Source organism: Tenrec ecaudatus, chromosome 14 (assembly GCF_050624435.1).
Source record: "Tenrec ecaudatus isolate mTenEca1 chromosome 14, mTenEca1.hap1, whole genome shotgun sequence".
Lineage (NCBI taxonomy): Eukaryota > Metazoa > Chordata > Mammalia > Afrosoricida > Tenrecidae > Tenrec > Tenrec ecaudatus.
Window position 1 is genome coordinate 71,900,019 of NC_134543.1, and position 16,477 is coordinate 71,916,495.

The following is a 16,477-nucleotide window of genomic DNA, read 5'->3' on the forward strand; positions in this document are numbered from 1 at the left end:
GAATTTATACAGCATGATTTTAGGAAAATTGGGAGTTGTGAAAAATGAAATGGAACATATACATATCAACATTCTAGGCATTAGTGAACTGAAATAGACTAGGATTCGCCATTTTGAAACAAAATCAAATAGCTCACTATACTGGGAATAATTTAATCAAGAGGAACGGCGCTGCATTTATCAACAAGGACATGTCAAGATCTATCTTGAAGTACAATGCTGTCTATGATAGGGTTATAGCTATCCAAATGAAAGGAAAGCCAATCAAAATTATTCAAATTTATGCATCAACCATCAAAGCTAATGATTGTTGAAGAAATTGAAGAATTCGATCAACATCTTTAGCCTGAAATTGATCAAACATGCATCAAGATGAATTGATTATTGCTGATTGGTATCCAAAAGTTAAAAACAAAGAGGAAGGAATAGTGAGTAAATATTGCTTGGTGATAGAAACAAAGCTACATGATGTCATTGTTCACGACCAGACAACTGCATATCAAATACTTTTTTTCAGCAGCACAAATGGTAACTGTAACGTAGACTAATCTAGGTGGAAAGCACAGAAATGAAACTGACTATATCTGCAGGAAGAGACAATGGAGAAGCTCCATATCAGTAGTGAAAACCAGGCCGGGGCTGACTGTGGAACAGGTCATCAACTACTCCTATGTAACTTCAGGTTGAAGGTGAAGAAAATTAAAACAAGTCCGTGAGCGCCAAACTATGGCTTTGAACCTACCCCACCTGAATTTTGAGAACATTTCAAGAACAGACTTGCTTCACTGAGCACTGATGACAGAAGATCAGGTAAGCTGTAAGAAGACACCAAGAAGATAATACACGAAGAGAGCAAAGGTTGTTCAGAACAGAGGGAAGAAAGAAAAGATCAAAGTGGACTTCAGAAGACACTTAAAACTGGCTCTTGATTGTAGCGTAGCTAAGAAATGACGTCAAGTCGCTGAATAGAAATTTTCAAAGGGAAGTTTGAGAAGACAAGAGTTGAGTGGGCTACAAGCCAGCTCCAACCAGAGCCAAACGGACGCCCTCCCTAGAAGTATGTGCTACAATGGACAACACTAAACCTACAGGTTGGGGAGAGGGACCAGCCTGCCACACCCACATAGAAGCAAACCAAGAAGGACAAAGAAAGTGAGGGTCTAGACCCCATATCGGCAAACTAAGCCCTAAGAATAATGTCCCTGCACGGAGCTGCTAAGGCACAGAGGACTGTAGGGCTGACAACAGCTCGAGACAGGATGCCCCATTGCTGGAGCATACCGGGACAGAGGACAATACTGGGGACACACAGCAGGGAGTGAGTTCAGTCTGAAGCCCCCTTCAGTGGGGCAAACTAAGAAGGGAACATAACAGATCAGAAACAGAAGCAAAGCAAAGTCACAAAGTCCTTGAGGAGCCCCCAAAATAGACTTCCGGCTCAAAGTATACGATAAGTTTATTGTGCCAACCTGGTCAATAGGAACATATGGGATTAATCAGGTTACAGTTTGATTAGAGGTCAAAGAAATAAATGGCTCTGCAAGGCCCATCCCCCCTCTCCCTTCCTCTCTGGTGATTGGACCCGTCATGCTGCTGCTTTAGCTAGTTTCTTGTCTCCACATGTGAGCTACACTACCCATGGGCCAAGCCAACACATGGATTGTGTTGCTAGAGCTTGAGGCTCCTTTGAGACTAGATCTGCCACGCTTCTGGTACATACATCACTTGAGTTTGAGGCTGGTGGATCCTATTGCCTTGCATTGCTTGGGTTCAATATCCCATCTGGGCCTACTTTGCTAAGCTCCTGAGCTACTGACGGTTGGTGACCTACTGTCTGCTGCCTGTGGGCTGACTCTGCTTGCCTTATACAAGGGAAGATTCTGTTGTCTGCTTCCTTGACCTTGGACCCCTGAGTTGAAGGACTTCTAGTATATTAACTGTTCTAGGATAGGGAGTTGAACTGACTGAACCCTCTGTACTGCTGGGTGAACTAATTAGCTGTAATATTCCTTCTTATTGTATAAACCTATCCTCTTCTATAGATACAATCATAAGTGTCCTGGTTTTGTTTCTCTAGAGAACCCGGCCTAACACAAATGGGCAGTTCCCTGAACCCCTAATGACTGGTGGGGTGATAGTCATAAAGGTCAGCGGGCAGACCTGGAATTATGTATGCTTTTATGTTAGTTATTGTATATTTTCTCTTTTCATTTACTCTTTTGTCTTGTCTTCGTTATTGTAGGTTTGTCGATATATATAAGATAGGCATGGGAAACAAGCCTGAGGAGAAAGCAACCAGACTGGTGGTTCTGGAGGAACTTAGTGGGAAGAGGAGGTGGGGGAAGGGAGCGTTGAGAAAACAGTACAATAGACAGGGGGTCAACTAGGGAATCAAAATCAACCATGAGGAGCACATAGCGATCGTGGGGGTGTTGGAGTAACAACCATTCAGCTGAGAGGAATTACTAAGAGGCAGAAGAAGGGTGAGTTTGATGTTGGGACAAGGAAGGTTATAGGAAGCACAGGAACTATCTAGGAAGCAAAGCAATGGATAGAGGTATAAACATAGGTGTGTACATATGTAAATTATTAATTTCTAAAAATAGATGTATTGGCCTATGTACATATATTTATATTGCAATACATTGAGGTAGTGGATGGACTTTGAGCCTCTGCTCAAGCCCTCCCTCAACACAAGAACACATTGTTCTAACAGCCTGGATTTATGTGATGGTCACCCTCCTGGCACGATCACTGAAGACAAAATGGGTGCACAAGTAAATGTGGAGAAGAAAGCTGATGGTGTCTGGCTATCAAAAGATATAGCATTTGGGGTCTTAAAGGTTTGAAGGTAAACAAGCAGTCATCTGGCAGAGATGTAACAAGCCACATGGAAGAAGCATACCAGCCTATGTGATCACAAGGTGCTGACAGAATCAGGTGATAGGCATCAGAAGAACCAAAACAAACAAACAAAAAAATAAAAGAGCACATATTGATAAGAATGAAGGGTGTCAGAGCAGAGACCCCAAAACCCATCTGTAGACAATGAGACATCCCCTCACAGAAGGGTCACAAGGAAGGATGAGTCAACCGGGGCGCCGTATAGCACTGATGAAACACAGTTCCTCTGGTTCCTTGAGGCTTCTTCAATGCCTCCCTCCCTCCCCAACTATTATGACCCCAGTCTTGTCTTTTACTTTAGGCTAGACAGGAACCTGGACACTGGTACAGAAAAAACTCACGACACACAGAATCCAGGTGCTGGAGAAGAATAAAAGTACTATGAATTGCTAAAAGTACAAACCAATCTGTCTTAGAAGACGTTTGGCTAGAGTGCCCCTGAGAGGTGAGGATGGAGAAACTTCATCTTGCACACTTTGGAACGTTGTCCAGAGAGACCAGTCCCTGGAGCAGGCCATCATGCTTGGTTAAAGTGTAGGGAGTTTGAAAAGGAGGAAGTCCCTCAAAGAGATGGATGGACTCAGTAGCTACAACAAATGGGATCAAGAGTAGGGATATGGGTTGGAATTGACTCGGTGGCACCCAACAACAGTGATTATAAATCTTCACCAGGAGCAAATGGCCTCATAATTATCTCAAGGACTGGCTAGTGGATTTGAACTGTGGGTGCATTTGACCTTGAGCCCCACTGCTTTATCCCACTGTGCCATCATTTAAGGTATAATGAAAATGAGAAAATTATTTTCAGAGGGGGGTAAACCCTGGCTCACTTTACTTGCCTCATGAACCCAAAGCTATGCCAACATTATGAGGATTATATACACATACAAACAATCCTCCCCCCCCCTGCATGTTAGGCATTGGGCTGCTAGCCACAAGGTTGGCTGTTCAAACCTACCAGCCACTCCTTGGGAGAATGACGAGGCTGCCTACTCTAGTAAAGATTTACAGTTTCTGAAACTCTATGTAGGGGCTTAGCGAGTCAGCTCTGACTCAATGGCAGTGGGTTTGGTTTGGGTTCATGTGCATATAGGAGGTGAGAGTTTGAGAAAAGACGAGGGGTTCTGGCTGACTTGAGATGCGGGCTCAGTGCATCAAATATGGACTGCTGAAAAGTAACCACAGACCCAAGCTGCTTTAATTAAGAGGGCGTTTATGCCATGCAGGCACCAGGTCAACGTAGGACTCTGCGATGCATGGGAGGTGCCAAGCTTTAATTGGGGCCTTGGCAAATGCCTAGATGAGGATGACCAAGATGATGAAGGTTTCTGCCACAATGTTTGTTGGAGGAACAACGGAAAGAACACAGACATTTGTGCTAGAGATTGACGGAGGCTTTGGCATCCATCCTCATGTATTTGAAGGGTACCTAGCTGGAAGAGCGTCTCTGTTTTGTTCACCTAACTCCAGAGATAAAATTCAGCTCAGCATCTTCTAAAGGTGCTCTACACCATCACATGAGTTGAAATAGACTTGATACCACCTAACATAAATGGCCACAGACACTAGGAGGGCACATGAGCATGAGTGGACCATAATCAGTGCCCTTGGCGTTTACCAAGACAGCTCTTCTCCATCATGGTTTCTGTGGTGGTTACATAACTTCCTGTCAACTTGCAGGTATTCAGAGTGAAGGGGTGGAGTTTACTCTGTCAATCAGGTCACAGCTTGGTGACCTCGTTTGGAGGTGCCAGCGAGATAAATTGCTCACTGGAGGCCACACCCACTCTCTCTCTCTCTGCTTCACCTTCCTGTTGACAAGCCACTTGGAATCTCACTGATGGCAGCAAGATGCTTCCCCTGCCACAGGATCCACATGACTTTTCACCCGCTGGCCTGTGATCTTCCTGCATGTGGCATCATTGATTGTGCTGCTGGACTTTGAAGAAGAATTTATGGACTAGTATTGGACATATGGCCTAGTATCGAACTTAGGGACTTGATCTGGACTGGGCCGGGATGTTTTCTCCATCGACAATTGGTCTATGAGATAAAGCTCTCTCTTACACACATGCGTGTCTCTGGGTTTGGTTCTCTATCTAACTGGACTGACACGGTTTCCTAGGAGAGCAAGGAGGCAGCTGCTGTGCTTTCACTTACCTTGGCGTCCCAGGGGGCTCTTGCAGCTGCTAGCTGTCATCATTCTTTCGGAATTATGAACATGCCCTGTAACATTTGTCTTTTTTCACTACACAATGTAAAGTATTGGCAAAGGTATTGCTCGTCTCCTCCAAGTTCTTCACCATCTTTCCCCTTTAAAAAAAATTGTGTTTTTTTTATAAAGACCTGGATGATAATAATCTTGGCTCGAACAGATGTCCTTCTGATCTTGATAACGCGCATTATCTCTCTCTTACTTCCGAGGCAACACGTAAGCCTAGTTGATTTCAATAGTTTTATACATGTTCCGAATAAGAAGGCTTTGTCTATAAATGCAAACACCAGTTGCTTTGTGCTTCACGGAAACCTGGGCTGCCTGCTGATCTGATTGAAAAGGCCGTTCTTCACCCCTCATTGCCAAATGAGCACGTATCAGTGTCAACCGGGAGGGAAAAGGCCGGAAGCGCAGAGAACTGGGTCACTGATCCCTGTTTTGTTCGTCACCTGCAAACTGGAGCCCTGACAAGTTCAACGGCTGGCAGCCTGGCACAAGAGTGGCCCCTGTACCTCGGGGAGCTCGGGGCCCTGGCTTGGCTGCCAGCCTTGGGGCTGTGGCCATGGCAGGGCTTCCTGATTTGTCACTGAGCCTGAGCACAGAGCTCTCCCTCCCCAGATGTTACGTATTTCAGCAGTGATATATTTTAACATTGAAGGGAATGAATCAAAGACAGAGACTTTGCTGTGAAGAGAGCCTGAGCTTGGGTAAGTATCCAGGGTTGCCACTACTCCCGATGGTGAAGCTCCCAATGCTGTGAAGGTTTCCGTTCACCTTTCGTCATGCCAGCTTCCCCTTCTCAACCCCTGCTGCCATGACCTGCAGGTGACAAGGCTGGCGTGACGCCCACAAGTAAAGTGTTATGGTGGACCAATGGTGTCATCCCACAGGCAGAGCCTCAGCTTTAATCTCATATTCATACTATTACACACACACACACACACACACACACACACACACACTTCCCCCGCCCCACCCCCAGCTCAGTAGCCGTTCCTTATGCAAGGCTCAGCATCCCTGGCTGCCAGCTCCCACAGTGCCTAGCCAATGGGATGCCTTGGGTAAGCTGACCTCGTCAGTCACCATCAAATGCTCAGGATTGCATTTCTAGCTTCACCCAGGTTTTGACCTCTCCAGCTTGCTATCCCATAGCCTCCTTTCAGGAACACCAGGAAAATAGAAATTTGGGGAAAGTGCTAGGGAGAACCCAGTTCTGTGCTCTTAATCACCCTCTTCCGCATTTCTGATTTTTAATTTTCATTTTGGTGGTTTGTTTACTTAGATCCATGAAGGACGGAGGAGGAGGCTGCGCTTTTTATACACACCTAGTCCCTCAAGAGGGAGCCCTTGAAGCATAGTAGGTTATGAGTGGGGCTGCTAACCACAAGGTCAGCTGTTCAAAACCACCAGCAGCTCCATAGAAGAAAGACAAAGCTTTCTATTCCCATTAAAAGGTCCTATTCTAGGAAAGCCCCCGGGGAAGTCTTACTCTCTCTTATAGGGTCACTGTGAGCTTACTGCTTTTCAGTAGTGAGGGCCCCACAACTTTAACTACAGTTTCATACCTTCAAGTTTGAAGCCAGCCTCCATTCATAAAAATTGCCCCCAAATTGGCAAATGTCACTGAAGACTTCCACTAGGGAGTTGATGTTTATGGTTAGTCTTGAGATCAAAGTGTTTACCTATCTTTTGTCTCCACAATTCATTCAAGTCTCTCTGGAGAGGATAGAGTTACAGACTTAACCTGCATCCTTACCTTTGAGCCGGCAATGGAAACTCATGTTTATGAGTTAGCCAGCTGACCCGCCTTGTGATGGGACGGGCTTAGAAGGTGACCTACCCATCACCCAGCACAACCATGACTTACTCCGCTTGCCCGAAGACAGAAAATACATATTTAGTATAAAGAGAAAATATAAGCAATGGAAGAGTTACAGCAATAGGTTGCAATAAATGAAAATATTGAGTGCATTTTACATGATTAATGGATGAAAACTGTCATCACGTACTGCGCATTAATCAAGAGAAAATGCACACTTCACATAGTGGTTGATGTGGCAGGCCCACTGCTCAGCTTTGAAAATGTGCACAAGAATGCTCAGTATGACAATGAGTTGGGGTAGCTGAAAATTTAGGATGGTTGTACGTTTGGTGTAGTATTTGGATTAGCATCTTAATCTGTGCCTTGTCAGCCTCATCAGTACACACGCTGCATATATATATTTATTTTTAACTGGCAAAAATATATGGATACTTTTTTCGCTTTTATCTTTTTTTCAATAAAGGATCATGACCTGCTTAAACAAATACTACCAGCGTCCATTAGTTCAGGATGGTTCCATGGGAAAGAAATGATGCCAGGTAATAACAAATCCAAGAGAAGTTTATTATGAAAATGGCACCTGCGGATGAAAAATTAAGTTACATAAAGACAACCATGTATGTGACATGTATGAGGATCTACAAAAGTATAAAAAGAACCCTGTTGTAAATGAAGTATGTACATTGTCTGATCTGCAGCATTATCAATGGTCAATGAAAAGAAATGTTTCAAAATAAGCCAGGCACTCAGGAAGTTAGGTCCGGTTAGCTTCACACAAAACAAATGTACCATAGCTGTCGCTTTGTAACATTTTAATTTTTTATATGCTGTAGAGTTGGTAACACTGCTAAGATTTTTTACGAACAGAATATCCCTTTCCCCATTATTCAGCTACTTGGCACCAGTCTCCTCATAAAAGTTTTCATATATTTGTACAAGAAATAGTTAAAAACACAGACACAGTCTTCACAGGTAATGAGTTTTTTTTTTTTCATTTTGTAGTTTCAAACACTATGGATGTAGACAGCAGCTGTGATTATCTGTTAGTTTAAATCACCAGAAATCATCTGACACAACACGGAAACGTAAAAGAAAGGAGGGAAGGAGGAAAACAAAAGCAAACACAAACAGCTGTCTGGCTGTTCTTAGTGGCTGATAGGTGCATTCCTCTGATTGTTCGATAGCTGGAGTAGAGCTTCCAAAATTCATCTTTAAACTTCCCGCTCTGCCTTCTCCGCCTTCTAAACCTACGGGGCGCCTTCAGGAAAGCGCACGCTTCTGATTTGTGGCATGTGTTATGAGCCCCTCATGGCTTGGGCCCAACTCATGGAATTCAAAGGTCCTGGAGAACCCACTCCACACAGTGATATTCAAAGGACAGCCAAGTTACTACATTTAGCATTGCACGCATAAACAAATATATGACAATTCTATATTCCATTCCCCCCTCCCCTTTTAGTCTTTTTTTTTTTTTTAAAAAAAGGGTGGTTGACCTTTGAGATAGTTTTCTGTTTCACTAGGAATTGCTTTACATATTGCTCCATCAGCCAACCTGGAAGGAAATCAAAGGAAAGCACCCACTGCTTCTAGGGCGAGCACAAGGGACTCTGGGACGGCTACCAGCTGAGGCTCTATGGCATCGATTCATTGAACAGATCTGAGCATCAGTCTTCCGTGCGTTGTGTTGCGCTCCAGAAGAGAGAGTCATACCCAGAATTCCCTTGTGGGGGGAAAATGGCTCCATTAACCTTGAGCTAGTTAAGAGTCTTTTTATCTCTGAGAATGAAATAGCTTTGTGGGGAGGCAGGGGTAGGGGGAGGAAGAGGAGAGCAAGGGAAGACTTGGGAGGGAGCGAGAAAGGGAGAGGTAGGGAGAATATACATCAGCAAAGCAACAGCAGGGGCGTTTGGAAGGGAAAACGGAAGATTCACAGACAGTTGAAGCAGCATAGGGTGACATTACAGAGGAAGGCCACCACACAAAAACCACTAACCCCCAAGAATCACTGATTCACTAGGACTGCGGGAATGGGACTGGACCACTCCGGACTAGAGATAGAGCACAGAGAAGACAACGGACAAAACAACTACGTCAGCTTAGTATATACTGCATATAGAAACACACATTGAAACGGCAATGGACTGACGGCCAAGGACACGCACACAGTGTACACACTACAGTTCTCACATCTGTGATTAGATGCCGTAACAAACAGCTGCCAAAAATGGAGTGGAAGAAGAATTTATACTTGACAGTCATTCGGAGTGTTTGACACTACACTGATTTCTGGCAACAAAGACAAAATAGGATATTTTTTTCTTTTTCTTTTTCTCTTTTTTTCTTTTACTTAATGTGCAGTTTTCTGTTGCAGTTTTCTATTTGAAGCTTATTAACCCATTCTTTAGTTTTAAAATGTATTGGTTTCAACCTAGAAAGAAGAGACCCAAACGGAAACAATATTCCATGAAATCAGTCCCCCGAAATACAACCTTTCCTTTTGTTTCAAGCAAGAAATGAAACAAACAAAAACCCAACAGCAAAAAAATGCTCAATATTTTCCCTTCTTTTACTCAAGCATTATTGAAGTTGCAAAATTAGCCTCAGTTAGACTGAGAGAGAAAAAAAAAGCTCAACAAAAGGCAATATGTACCTAAACCTGCTCCTCAAATCAGTTTGAATGAGTTTTCCAGAAGCCCTTTTAAAAAGGGCTTTACTGACCCATTTAATTTAATGTGAGGCTATGTTTGTTAGTTGGGAGGTAAAACATTTTAAGTCCTGCAGCAAACGTTAATGAGGGCTTTGTCTTAACTAAGCAAGGAGACTGCAGCCAGCGGACTCCAGACCAGGACAGAACACAATCTTTCCAAAACCCAGCCCGGGAGCTGCATTCTGTATGAAGACATTACAGATTAATAAATGATAGCACCATGGTTTTAGAAATTAAGTTAATGTTTCAGTAATTAACATTTAGTCCAACTTTTTGTTTTGTTTTAAACATTCTAGTCACAGGCCAGAAATTAAGTTTCAAGAACCCAAATTATTTTTATGTGCAAGTAAGAAAATCTTAACCATAAAAAGAGAATTAAATTCTGCATAAAATTCTAAAATCCTATCCCCCCGCTAGTGTTTAAAGGAATTAGGAACAACAACAACGACAAAACAAAAACCAAAAACACCCCCCCAAAAAACAAAATAAAACAAAACAAAAAAAACAACCAAACACCAACCCCATTTCATTTGACTTAGTCAAACAGGGCATGTCGTGTCTGCGTGTTGCTTTCCATCTTGATCACATCAAGATCTGCATGAAGGAAAACCCAATGGTTGTCGCTTGAAAACTCTCTGGACCACACGACTGAGTATTCTATGGCAGAGGCATCTACACAAGAAGGGCATCTCCAGGAAGATGCAAAGGAAAGGGGTGGGGGGGAACCGACCCAACACACATCCTTGGAAGAAGACGACGAAATGGCAGGCAACTGGTCCTCTGGCCCTCTGCGGGCCGAAAATAAACGCATCTTTACACCAAAGAATAAGTCACGTTCAAAGGAAAGCGGGGGGTGGGAGGGATAGGTGGGGGCGGGAGGGGGCGGGCGCGGGGACCGTCGCGTGGCGAGAGGACGCGGGCCTGCTCGGATTCAAAGTGCTGCCAGGACAGGTGGAAAGGGCACCGCGGCCGGTGCGTCTCCGGGCGCCCGCGGCCTCAGTCCTCCTTGCGCTCCAGAGTCTGCGCGGCGGCGGCGGCGTGGAGGCCGTTGCTGTAGACCGGGAAGGGCAGCGTGGAGAAGAGGCCCTCGGCCGTGGTGAACACGTTGCCGCCGGGCATCTGTGTCAGGCTGGCGGCGCTCACGGCGCCCCCGAAGGGTCCCGACATGTTGAGGCGGTGCACGTGGTGGTAGAGCATCTCCATGGGCGTCTTGGGGTCGAGGCCGAAGCCGGGGCTGTTAACGTCCACGAAGTTAACAGCGTGCGCGTTGGGCAGCAGGTTGCCCTGCATGGCCAGGGTCACCTCGGCCGGCGCGTAGCGGATGGTGCCCGTGGTGTAGACCCTCTGCGCGGCCGTGCTGCCCGCGGCCAGGGTCCCGGTCACCCGGTGCACCAGCGGCAGCACCACGTTGCCCGCCTGCAACCGCTGCAGCGCCTCCAGGTCCCCAGTGTACAGCAAGGAGTTGGAGGCGCCCGCGCCGCCCCCCGCGGGGTGCTTGTCCCGCGGGGACGCCGAGAGGGGGGGCGACAGCGGATCTGAGGCGACGGGGGCCAAGGCCGAGGTGGCCGTGCCGCTGAACTGTGTCTTGCGGGCGGCGGCGGTGCCATCAGCGCCTGGCGGCGTGAGGACCGAGTCGGGGATGGCCACGTGCAGCCCCCCTCCTCCTCCACCTCCTCCTCCTCCGCTGCCACCACTGCCACCGCTGCCACCGCTGCCACCACTGCTACCACTGCCACCGCCACCGCCGCTGCCCTGCGGGGACGGGAAGTGCTCGGCGCTGGGGGGCTTGGTCATGCTGTAGGGAGACTCGTTCCTGGAGATCTCCCGGTTGGGCGGGTAGTTCCAGATGCTGCTGTCGTTGTCGAAGTTGATGGGCTCGGCGATCTCCGTCTTGATCTTGAGCACCGAGGCACTGTTGGGCGACGCCAGCAGCCGCGGCGGCTCCACCAGGCCCGCGTCCAGGCCGCCGGGGCTCGACGCGCTGGACAGGCGGCGGCGGCTGGCGCTGCCGCCCTTCTGCCGTTTCCGCCGCCTCTTGCGCTTCTGGTGCTTGCCCGCCGCGTGCGCGCCCGCCTCGCCCGCGCTGTCCGAGTCCTTGGCGCTGTCCGACGTGAGCGACTCGCACGGCTGCAGCCGCAGGTCCGACTCGCTCTCCACGTAGCGCTCCACCTTGATGCGCATGGGCCCCAGCGCGCCGAAGCCGTCGGCGCCCGCCTTGGGGTTCTCCAAGTCCGAGTGCTCGAAGCTGTCGTCGCTGTCGCGGCTGTCGGGGTTGCTGGAGCTGTGGCCGTCGTCGCGGCAGTTCATGTCGTTGTTGCACGCGCTGCCGGATTTCTTCCGGTCCGGCTCCGGGTCCTCACTGTTCTCGGACTGGTTCCCCTTTTCGTCGGACTTGGAGTTCTCGTTGTCCTCTGCGTGGGGCCCGCGGCGGGAAGAAGAGAGAGGAGACAGGACGTTAGCAGAGGCAACACCCACGGGGAGGGGTGGTGGTGGGAGAGGTGTCTTGTCTTGATCCCGAGCTGCACCACCACCTTCGGGTGATTTAAACCCGGGGTTGTCTCTCTGTAGAGGACTTAGGGTAACTCGGGGAGGCTGTCCATCCACCCACCCAGAGGGCCTTCCCTGGTCCAAATGCCCGAGCATCACCAGGGCGCTCGTCAGACAAGCAGAATTCCTGAATTTTGACCCCACTCCGACCGACTGCATCAGAATCTGCACACTCACAAGACCCCCAGGTCCTGCAAAAATACTCAGGTAGTCAGAATCACTGACCTGGCACAAGGTCTTAGGGGCAGAAGCCTGCTGCTGCTGCACACCCTCTTTCTAGGCATTTGTTCCCTACCGAAAACCCTACTCCCAATTTCTCTGTCCCGTTAATTTCTCTCAACACGTTTCATCAGTTGTTTTATGGTACACCTTCTGCCGCTCCCTGCTTCCCCTCAGTGGGGACAGGGAGTTGTCCTTCGTTCTGCCCACTGTCACAGAGGTGGAGACCGTCTCTGGAAAGAACTCCCAACCAAGTGTCATTTAAAGGGCATGACACGAGTTAAGATCCTCTCTGTCCAGTCTTGACGCCTGCCACCTCTTTGAAGCTGTGTCTGCAGTAGAGGGCCCTCATGATGGGTGTTGGGGAGCCCCAGCTCTCCGCTCCATTTTAGGGAGAGTACGTGGCTCAGCCACTGAGTGCCTGACTTGTACAGCAGGCTGGAGAAGACATTGGGCAAATCTTGTAAGACTCCAGTTCTTACATTCCCCGCGATAGCAGAAGGGGTGGAGTTAGAGGTGTTAGGTCTTTCTTAGAGTTCTAGAATTCCATTAAGTTCTGTGGCCCCGCTGTATGTGTGTCTGTGGAAGCGGGGTGTGGCAGGGGCAGGCGAGAAAATAAGGGCTCTCGTCATATTAACTGTCCTGTGTGCCAAAGAACTATGGAGAAAGCCTATTTGCCCCAAACAGTTAGCCATGGGAAAGCATGGGTTTGCGCTGCGTAGATTCAAAAAAGAACTAAGAGCAAGTCCCCTATTTGGACTCTCAAACACATCCGTGGCCCGGGCTCTTGGGTTCCGTGAGAATGTGCATATTCTGAGCTAAATTATAGGCTCATTGGAGCTCGGCCTGGTGCCCACTTATGTAACGAAGCCAGAGCCAGCTACAGCAGCGTCCTTCCTGTTTCCTAGAATAATATCAATCTCTCTGTGAATGTTGCTATTTATGTACCATATATACTCGAGTATAAGCCGACTTGAATATCAGCCGAGGCACCTAATTTTACTACAAAAACGATTAAAGATGTGCTTGAAAACTCGGTTTATACACGAGTATATATGGTGAGATACATATACAACACACGTAAAAGGACTTCTAAAAGGTCATGGATTGCAATTATTTTTTAATTTCCCGTGACCTTTTTGAAGCCTCCGTGTGTGTGTGTGTGTGTGTATGTGCACGAGAGTCTCAGCAACCATGTCATGTGATATACCACGCTACACCGCAGTCTACAGTGTTACAAAAGTTGCCTTGTGGCCAGCTCCCACTTCCCTTTTAGCAGAGGGTTTTGAATGGATTCTGTCACAGCACTCTGCCATGGTGACTGGACCAAGACAAATGACAGGGCAAGGCTCTGGTGCGGCAGATTGCAGTGGGGCAGTAAGACCTTTCAGGAGCCTGCTGTGTGAGACTGGCTTATCAACAGGCTGTGGAGAGTCGCACACTGTCAGAATGAGCGGTCAGCTGTCATCCTTGAGTGGCCACCACCAGCCTTGAAGGTCCTGCTTTAATGGGATGCACACTTGCCCTCACATTGAAAGCACCGAATGAACCCCTATTCGCAGCAAATCCTTTACCACAACCCGCCTTTGGGTGCTCCACGTGTAGCTTCTCAATCACTGAAAAGGTTGCAAGCATTTCCAAAACTCTAGAAGGGCCAAGAAAGCACAATATGTACCTGTTCCAACTGACCTTCAAATTCTGAACCACGCAGTTAGGAAAGGCTCTCCGGTGTAAGCCGAGGACGGCCGACATTTCAACTTGGACCAGCTGCTTAGCTGGTCAAACATGATGACGGCACCCCCCACCCCACCCACCCCACCCGTCCGGCGTCTGCCGAGGCAAATCCACACAGCGGAAGATGGAGGAGAACTAATGCCTGTAATACCTGAGGTGTCTTTAGAGTCTGATTCGGAGTCGGAGGTCTCTGAGGATTCGGACGTCTTCTCTGGCAGGTGAGGGAGCTGCGCGATGTCCATGGGCATGTCCTTGTACTCGGGATTACTGTGGGAGGGAAGCGGTCGTCAGGAGTGCAATCGCCAGTCCTTCGTGGGTTGCTTTGGGCCATCTTCCCCCCTTTCCCTAAGCCACCCTCCTGGAGTCTAGGGAACGACTGGAACCATTTCTCAGCGTGTCAAGGGATTTCTACGGAAGCTTGGATGGTCGCGACCATGGTACAGGTGCAACATGATACAATGAGTGAATACCTAAATGCGACATGAAAGCCACTGCAAAGCTTTGGAGTAATCAGATCCCACTGGGGGCCAGAGACCTGTGCTCTCGCCACTCCTCCTAGTGTAGCACCTGGGGGAAGGGAGGATAAGAAGTACTCTTAACAATTCATTCCCTTACCGCCTGGGCTGCCCTGTCTTCTCTTGGGCGTCTAATGAGTCCACTGCCCCAGTACCTTTCTCTTGGCTTCTTGACGTAACTTCTCAGCTGTTCAGATGACTCCAAAGGTATTGGGGGAGGGAGGCCCAGAGCCCTAAGTGCCTAGCTCTATGACAGATGCACAGGTGCACCTTGGGGTGCATGCATTATGGCTACTGAACTGTCAACACACCCATTACAATCACAGTTCCATCTGCTCATGTGGTGTACACCTGTGGCTTATTAGCTGGCGATCTGATTGCAGTGGTGGGCTCCCAGAGTGAGAGCGGCCCTAGCAGAATGGATCTAACCCCATTGGCACAGATGTGCTCAGTGTTGTTCCATTTATAATTCAGGAAGCGTCTTCTTTCAGAAACAAGGGCATCCTGGGTAAGTTTGAGTTAACAGTCTCCTGGAAATGCCAATGTCTGAGGTGTCTTCATCTGTATTGCCCTTGGGTAATCTGAAGGCACTAGGAAAATACTTTGCCTCAAAATGGGAAACTTCTACCTTTCCACAATGGCCAGCCAAGCAGGGAGGAGCAATAGTTAATTACTGACTTATTTGCTAATTCCTAGTGCAATTCCCAGGTGAGACCGTCATTGTTTTAGCTACTATTCTAAAATTGCAAATGTTCTTTGGAGGGTTAATTCCCTAAAATGGATTATCAGCTGTTTATCCCTACGTGTGAATTAGTTAGGGCTGCAAAGTTCTTGCTAGATAATCAGAAGAGACTAATGGTGGGAAGGTAGATTTAGCACTTACACAACCTCTGAATACACCGAGTCTCTAATCCTATTGAATGGTGTAAGGAAAGGGAAAAAAGACTGGAGAAGCAGTAATTACAGTACAGCAAGGCCAGGCCAGTGTGGGGAATCCTGGGTAGGGGGGCAGGTAACAGGAGAGTATTGCTAAGGGAAGAACAAAGGACAAAAATGCGGGTACAAGAACGACAAACTTAAATGGTTGCCTTTTGGGGGCTACTTTTTTTATTAGATCGCTAGCCTCTGCACATGATAGCCAACGAGTGGCAGCTTGGTGGCATTTCCTCTGCTAAAGGCTTGCTCCGGATTCCAATGGAGGGGGGTGAGGATACACTGGTCACTTATCATCCTTGATCTGAGGGGGGATGTTGAAGTCAGCGGACACAAATCTTTCCCTCTCTGTGACTGTGGCTATTGAGCCCCTACGACTGGTCCTTGTTACCCAGACTGCTTCCTTCCTATCTGTACGGAAGTAGGAGAAATGAAGCCACCAAACACTCATGAGCGTGGGCCATTTGTGAAAAGTTGAAAGTTGCACGGCCTGATGGCCTCACCTTTGCCACTCTGTCCACTGGGAGGTGGAGCAGGAAGCCGTGCGGTTGACGAGCGATGCCACACATCCAGGTGGGAAGGCCGCTCGCTCTGAGAGTGCTAACACGGAGGGAAGCAGTGTCGTTACTAACTAAGACCTCGGTAGTGTGTGTGGTCCCTGGGCTCTATCAGCATGGGAGACAGATTCCTTCTAGCACCAGGATCTGCTATTACCAATGTGTTATTCTTAATGGCAAAGGGTCTACCATTTTTGCCTAGCCAATGGTTATGAATGCCGCAATTCTTTATTCTGTTTGGCGTGTGAGTTCTCATAGCCTTCTGCTTTACATGCGGCTGTCGGTTCCTGAAATGTTGTGTGAAAGGATTGATTCCCTGGCATC

At 47.9% G+C, this 16,477-nt stretch overlaps 1 protein-coding gene across 1 annotated transcript in view; it reads right to left on the minus strand.

The window, feature by feature from the left end:
* Window positions 1-9,313: 9,313 nt before the first annotated feature.
* The window catches only part of NPAS3 (neuronal PAS domain protein 3), a 98,618-nt gene continuing 91,454 nt past the window's right edge, over window positions 9,314-16,477 (minus strand). Inside the window, exons 6-8 of the mRNA XM_075532212.1 lie at window positions 14,300-14,415; window positions 11,391-12,059; window positions 9,314-11,324 (exon numbers count right to left, since the gene is read on the minus strand). Of these exons, the coding sequence (XP_075388327.1) occupies window positions 10,645-11,324; window positions 11,391-12,059; window positions 14,300-14,415 (1,465 nt within the window). The 3' untranslated portion in view covers window positions 9,314-10,644. The remainder of the gene's footprint in view (window positions 11,325-11,390; window positions 12,060-14,299; window positions 14,416-16,477) is intronic.